The sequence below is a fragment of the Galeopterus variegatus genome, unplaced genomic scaffold (genome assembly GCF_000696425.1).
Source record: "Galeopterus variegatus unplaced genomic scaffold, G_variegatus-3.0.2 Scaffold6338, whole genome shotgun sequence".
NCBI lineage: Eukaryota > Metazoa > Chordata > Mammalia > Dermoptera > Cynocephalidae > Galeopterus > Galeopterus variegatus.
In genome coordinates, this window is record NW_007732449.1 from 79,398 (window position 1) to 86,628 (window position 7,231).

General features: G+C 45.4%; 1 protein-coding gene across 1 annotated transcript in view; it reads right to left on the reverse strand.

Annotated features, from left to right (window-relative positions):
- The window catches only part of USP43 (ubiquitin specific peptidase 43), a 79,439-nt gene that overhangs the window by 70,576 nt on the left and 1,632 nt on the right, over positions 1-7,231 (reverse strand). The window contains exon 3 of the mRNA XM_008590728.1: positions 6,850-7,218. Coding sequence (XP_008588950.1) covers positions 6,850-7,218 — 369 coding nt within the window. The remainder of the gene's footprint in view (positions 1-6,849; positions 7,219-7,231) is intronic.

Consider the following 7,231-nt stretch of genomic DNA (forward strand, 5'->3'; position numbering starts at 1 on the left):
CAAGAAGACAGACACGACCGGAATTTTAAAATGTCCCTGTAGATAAACATATTAATTATACCTTGGGGGAGAGATGCAAGCAAAGATATCTGTATGTATTAAAGTTTCCTGTCATAAAACTATGGCACACTCATATTGGACAGCCTTAAAAAAAGTATGATTGATTGGCTGGCTGGTTAGCTCAGTCAGAGTGCCATGTTTTATTTAACACTAAGGTCAAGGGTTCGGATCCCCCTACCGCCCAGCTGCCAAAAATAAAAAATAAAATTATAATTCAGGAAATACTAATGGGAAAAAAAAATGTTCTTTTCTTTTTCTTAAAAAAAAGTGTAAAGATATATATTTGAGATTGTTTTATATCTTTATTTATAGACAGAAAGATAAAAGACCAGAAAATATATGACAAAACATTAAACACAGAATGACGGTATCCTGAGCAATTATTTTCATTTTCATTTGTACATTCCAAATTTTTTTTTTTTTTTACAGTGAACATTGTAAATTTTTTTTTTTTTACAGTGAACATTATTGGTCTTTTCCCAATTGTAAAGTGTCTGGCAGACGTACAGTGAACATTGTAAATTTTTTTTTTTTACAGTGAACATTATTGGTCTTTTCCCAATTGTAAAGTGTCTGGCAGACATTTTCCAGAATTTTTTTTTTATAACTTAACCTATTGATTCCCACAGAAGACATTCCCATAGAAAGTCTATTGAAATGTGACTAGAACTGCATTAAAACTAAATACTAACTTGAGAAGGATGAACAGCAATATTTGGTTATTTCTATCCTCCAACACAGAATCACTCTACCCACGCACGCGCACGTGTGATTTCTCTTCCAAATATTGATAATTTTTAACATACAGGTATTTATTAAAATTATTCCTAGCTATTTCACATTTCTCATTGCTTTTATGAATGAACGTAATTTTTATATGTTCTAAATGATTATTGCATTTGATTCTCTATCTGACCTCATGAGTAACAGCAGTAATTTGAAAGTTATGGATTTTTAGAACCATTTAGCAATTTTTGCTGTTCAATATTCTTAAATCCATTTTAATGTCTTTCTGTTTTGTCCAGAACTTCCAAAACATAAGAGTGATGAAGGCGGCATCCTTGTTTTTAAAAAGCAACACCTCTAATACATCACTGTAGATCTAAAATTGATCCTTAAGGACATAAGCTCAGATAAATTACAGGTGGCTGAAATCCTTAATATAACTACAGAAAAACTAGAAGTACATAAAATAGAATATTTATCATAAGATCCGATAAAAATAAATCTAAAGCTTCCAGTATTGGAGTAGGGGGAAGGAGAGAGTTTGGAGAAAATATTTGCAGCAAAGATGACAAGGGTTGAGGAACTTACAGAAACAAATAAAAAGAACTTTAAGTCCAAAGCAAAGTGGATACACAAACAACATGAACAAACAGTTTCAAAAGCAGACTCACAACGAGTAAAGAAAGAAGGAAAAATATTCCACTTTGCTCCTAATCAAAGAAATAAAAATAAAAACAGATGCTATTTCTTTTCGTTCAATAAATTCATGAGACGGAAATCTATTATACAGCGTGATGACTGTAATTAATAAAAATGTGTTATAAACTTCACAAAAAGTGGTATGTGAAGTGATGAATATGTTAACTAGCTTGATTTAATCACTTTACAACATACACATATATCAAAACATGTTTACACTATAAACATATAATTTTTATTTCTCAATCATACCTTAATAAAGCTGGGGAAAAATTAATAAAAGAGAAGAATATGCAATGGTTGGGAAAATATGCATCCCTAGCATATCTAAAACTTGACATAATTATTTGTGAAGAAATTTGTCAATACGGGTACTAAAAATAATCAAATTCAATAAAGTTGACTTAAAAAGGAAAAAAACTAAATATTTTAAATTGGAATGGTGATCACACACATAACCACATTTGTTAAAACTAATTAAATTCTACATTTTAAGTGGGTGCATTTTACTGTATTAATTTATACCTCAATAAAGTTAATTTAAAAAGTAAAAACAGAAAGACAATTAAATAGTCATATCTTTGCTGTGACTACATAAATTGCACTTGTAGGAATTAAGCTTATGGAAATGATCAGAGTTGAGGACAATGATTTAAATACAAGAAATTTCAATACAGTGGGATAACTAGAAAATTGTCTCCACATGGAACTGGTTCATGTAATAATATATACAAAAAAATTAAGATGTGTAGAATATTTTAATGACCAGGAGACAGTCTTACAACAATACTTAAAAGGAAAAAGCAGGATACAGAACTAGAATATTCAATTGTATATACTTTGAAACACATGAATATGTTTACAATAGTTATCTCTACGGGGTGGAGTTATAGTTTTGTTTTGTTTTTTTTAACGTTTTTAGCACTTTCCAGTTCTTTACAATACACATTTTTTTATGACCAGTTCTGAATATGTTTACAATAGTTATCTCTACGGGGTGGAGTTATAGTTTTGTTTTGTTTTTTTTTTAACGTTTTTAGCACTTTCCAGTTCTTTACAATACACATTTTTTTATGACCAGTTTAGGTTTTTTTTAGTTTTTATTTTTATTTTTAATAGACATGACAATTGTACATATTTATAGGATACAATGTCATGTTTTGATACATGTATACATTGTGTAATAGTCAAATCAGGGCAATTAGCAAATCCATCACCTCAAATATTTATCATTTCTGTGTGTTGAGAACATTCACCATCCTATTTTCTAGCTATTCTCAAATATACAATACATTGTCACCTACAGTCACCCTACTGTGCAGTACAACACCAAGTCACCCTATTGATCAGTAGAACACCAGAACTTATTCCTCCTGTCTAACTGTAACTTTGTATCCACTGACCAGCCTTTCCCTATTCCCTTCTCCCCACTACCTTCCCAAACCTCTGGTAACCACTTTTCTCTCTCTACTTCTATGAGATCAACTTTTTCAGATTCTACGTATTGATGCTCACTAGGTCTCACCACGTGGCCGCAGACTGGCCCACTGTGTGTCAGGACATTCAGGTGTCCAGCTACGGGCTGTGACTGCTCCTCGCCCCTCCCCCTCCCTGGCTTCAGGGTCTGTTTTCAGTCACAAACGAGGGTGTGAGAGTACAGCTACTTTGTAACAAGTGTCCCTGGGATGTCAGGAAATGGATGGAGAGCACTTAGTCTGGCGCTCGGAAATGTGCAGGACAGACACCCAGCGAGCGACGTTGGCCAGGCTGGGCGCCCCGTCCCCAGTCCCTGCGCTGTTTTGCAGCCGGCCATGGCCCGACGGACACGATCTCCCCACCGAGGGGGTTGCGGCGCGGCTCACCTTGATGCAGTGGTAGGTGGCGTTGGTGGCGCACACCAGGTTGCTGTTGGGCCAGCCGTCCAGGTCCGAGTCCTCCCCGCAGATGAGCCCGTCGCCTGCGTAGCCCGTCTTGCACTCGCACTTGTACATGGGGTCGCTGAAGTGGCCCAGGTAGATGCACTCTGCGTTCCTGTGGCAGCTGTGAGTCTTGTCCTTGCAGGGGTTCTCGGGCTCACACACCTGTGGGAGGCAGAGGCTGGAGCCACGCCCTTCCTGGACGTGGTCTCCGGGTGCTGTCGGCGGTGCCCTGGGAGGCCAGCATCGTCTGTGGACCCCCCTGTGGCGCCCCGGCGAGGCCACCAACGTGGACGCTTCCCTGACACACAAGGTTGCTCCCCAGGACAACTCGAACCGGAATTCCCACCAGACCCGAGCGGCCCCAGCATCCCTCTGGGAGGGTGACACCTCCTGACCCTGTCCCCGCAGCGCCGCCCTGTCCTCTTCCCTACCTCCACCCCTCCGTTTTTCTGGACCCGCCTGAGTTTTTTAAAGCGTCCAGGACGCACAGGAGGGTGGCCTTGCTCACCTGCTTGTCCGTCCTGGCGGCCTCCAGGCCGACCCCGCGGGGCTGGCTGCCTCGGTAGCGCGGTGGGCAGGGCAGGCAGTGGAAGCCCGGCCGCGTGTTCACGCAGCGCTGCGACCTGCCACTCGGGAAGCACACGTCGGGGACCAGGGCGCACTGCAGGACGAGCACGCGTGAGCCGCGCCCGCCACCGCCCACTGCCCAGTAGAGGGGAGCACGCGTCGGGGACCAGGGCGCATTGCGGGACGAGCACGCGTGAGCCGCGCCCGCCACCGCCCACTGCCCAGTAGAGGGGAGCACGCGTCGGGGACCAGGGCGCATTGCGGGACGAGCACGCGTGAGCCGCGCCCGCCACCGCCCACTGCCCAGTAGAGGGGAGCACGCGTCGGGGACCAGGGCGCATTGCGGGACGAGCACGCGTGAGCCGCGCCCGCCACCGCCCCCCGACCCCCGCCCAGCGGAGGGGACGCCCACCTCGTCCAGGTCCTCGCAGTGGCTGCCGTTGCCCAGGAAGCCCTCCGGGCCGGAAGGGTATCCTAATGAAGAGGTGAGGAAACTAGAATTTTTTTTTTTTTTTTTTTTAAAAGATGACCGGTAAAGGGCTTGGTGTTGTCAGCACCACGCTCACCCAGTGAGCAAACCGGCCATCCCTATATAGGATCCGAACCCGTGGCCTTGGTGTTATCAGCACCGCACTCTACCGAGTGAGCCACGGGCCGGCCCCCCGGTCATCTTTTAAAAAAAAAAAAACTCAACTCAGTGGATGGTTGCCTCTCCAGGGAAGCTTTCCCTTCCCTACCCACCCGCCCCACGTCCCCCAATCAAATCGCATCCTCCTGCCATAACTGTCATAGCACCTTGTATTTTTCCTTTCTGCCTTGTCAATAGTTCTAATCCCGGGCCTATGTGATTATTTCACTAACATCCACGTCTCCTGCTAGACTATAAACTCCTGGAGAGCAGCCCCAAGATCTGGGTTTGCACTCATATGGTATTCCACATTCCCAGTACAGTCTGGACATTCAATGAATATTTTTTAAAGAAATTTAAAAAAAAAACATCTTTGTTGAATGAATGAATGTTTCCTCGTCTGTAAAATACACGCGTACTGAAAAGTTCATGGAAAGACTTGTATTATCTTTCAATCTATTTTTTCATGAACCTTTTGAAGGACCTTCGTAGAAGAGACCATCTAGATTTCAATCCACAATGTTTAAAAGCCCAGATTCTGGAATCCTGCACTTCTTCCAAGGCTGGCTACCCAAAAGTTCCAGGGAACCTCAGATGATATCTCCCTCATTAAAATATTAACAACTTGATTATCTTTCAATCTGCTAAAGCTCACTGGGGGCTCCCAGGCCCTCAGGATTTGACAGCAGGAGAAAGATAGGAAATTCTGGGGAGTCACTGAGGGCGATTACTAATTTGGGAGTTTACTACTCTGGTGTCTCCCATTGCTGCAGTAAGTGAATGGGAATGCATATGGCAAGAGAAAATATACACAAAGTTTACCTCCCTCCCTCCCCCCTCTAGGTCTCTGCAGGTAAGGAGGGGTGATGATAGAATAACAAACATTTCTTATGGGCCAGGCACTGTTCTAAGTGCTCTACATACACTTATTTAATACTTACGGTACCCTATAATAAGGTAGGTACCATTTTGGTCCCATTTTACAAATGAGGAAAGTAGAGACACAGCAAGATTTAGTAATTTGTTCAAGTTCACACCGCTCAGAGACCTTGCTCTTAACAACTATACTATAGTTTCTCCTGTTTAAAAAGCGAATATTGCCAAAAAAAGAGACATTAGTGACATCATTTGACCCACTGACGTCCGCAAAAGAGTGCTTCACTAATGGAGGCAGGAGACAGAAAGGTGGGGGTTGGCATCCTTGTGGGTCACACGGCAAAGAATGCTTTCTCAGGCTGAAACTCAAGAGCGGTGATGCTTGTGGAATGAACACTGACAGGTTCCCCCCTCCCCCAAGAACAACAATCACCAGTCTGTGGGGAGCTTCAGCTCTCTGCCCAGAGCTGCGGTTTTTTAGCAGGAAGCAAGCCATGTGCATCAATTATCAGGAACTCTTTAATCCAACTGGGACCCCAAACACACACCCCGCTTTAACTCCGGGTGAAGTGATACACACAATTTACAAAACCTCATGACCCTGCAGCATCCCGAGTAAGTAGACCGTGATCCTGCGGACAAGAAATGTAACCCGCTGCTAACACACTGTAGGAAACTGAATGTGCAGTAAACAAAAGGATGCCTTTTCCAAAACAGCACACCCACTGCCTTCCCCAGGCACTAAGCACGATACCTGGCCCGTGGGATCTCAGCTTCCATTGGGCTCGGAATAAATCCAAACTCTACCACTGTCTCCAAGATTTTACATGATCTGGGGAACCTCACCTGCCTCCTGAGCTCCAGCGACACTAGTTTTCTTTCCATGCCTCCAACACTCAACTCTTCTCAGCCTTTGTACTTGCTGTTCCCTCAGCCTGGATTATTCCTAGATCTTAGCCTGGCTGCATTCTCCTCATTATTAAGATCTCAGCGAAAGCATCACCTCCTTCCTCCGAGGTTTTGGCCTTCACACTCGGATTGCCCACACCACACCCCTCCAGATTGGGAGCTTTATCCCGGGCATTAGAACCCAGACCTTCAACACTTCGACAAATGCTCGTTGAATGCAAAAATGCTGAACATACTTAAACCTGCCGCTCTCCCCACCCCCGTTCAAAATACCTGGGGGAAATTAATTCGTAAAGAAAACAAATGCAAGCGATAGCATAACACATCAACTCAAAACAAAGGCCATAACCCGAGGCTCCACTGGTAAATGGCATCTAAAGAGGGTCCCAAGAAAACCCCTTGCTGGTGGTGCACGCACTTTCCAAGAAGCGAAACCAGAAGGGCCGGCTGCAGGGCGCTGCCTACCTTGAACTCGGCGGAAAGTTGGGGCGTGTATTCGCGCGTCCAGAGCGCGCGCACCAGCGCCGCCAGCTGCTCGGTGACCTCGGCGCGGCCCGGCGCCGCCCGGTAGCGCCCCAGCGCCAGGAACTCGGCCAGCAGGTCGGTGTTGCTGAGACACTGCACCACGGCGTTCATGAAACAGGTGTTGCCGTGGTTTTTCAAGCCCTGCGCGCCCGGCGGCCGCGCCCCGTCCCCGGCAGGGAGCTGGGACTGGGGTCCGCACGGCCGCTCCTCCCTGGGGCTCCCGGGGGCCGCTGGAGCCGGGCCCAGGGCGCAGGCAAAGCCCCCCTCGCCATCGCCATCGCAGTGTCCGGGCTGCGGCTGAGGCCGGGGCTGGTGCCGGGCC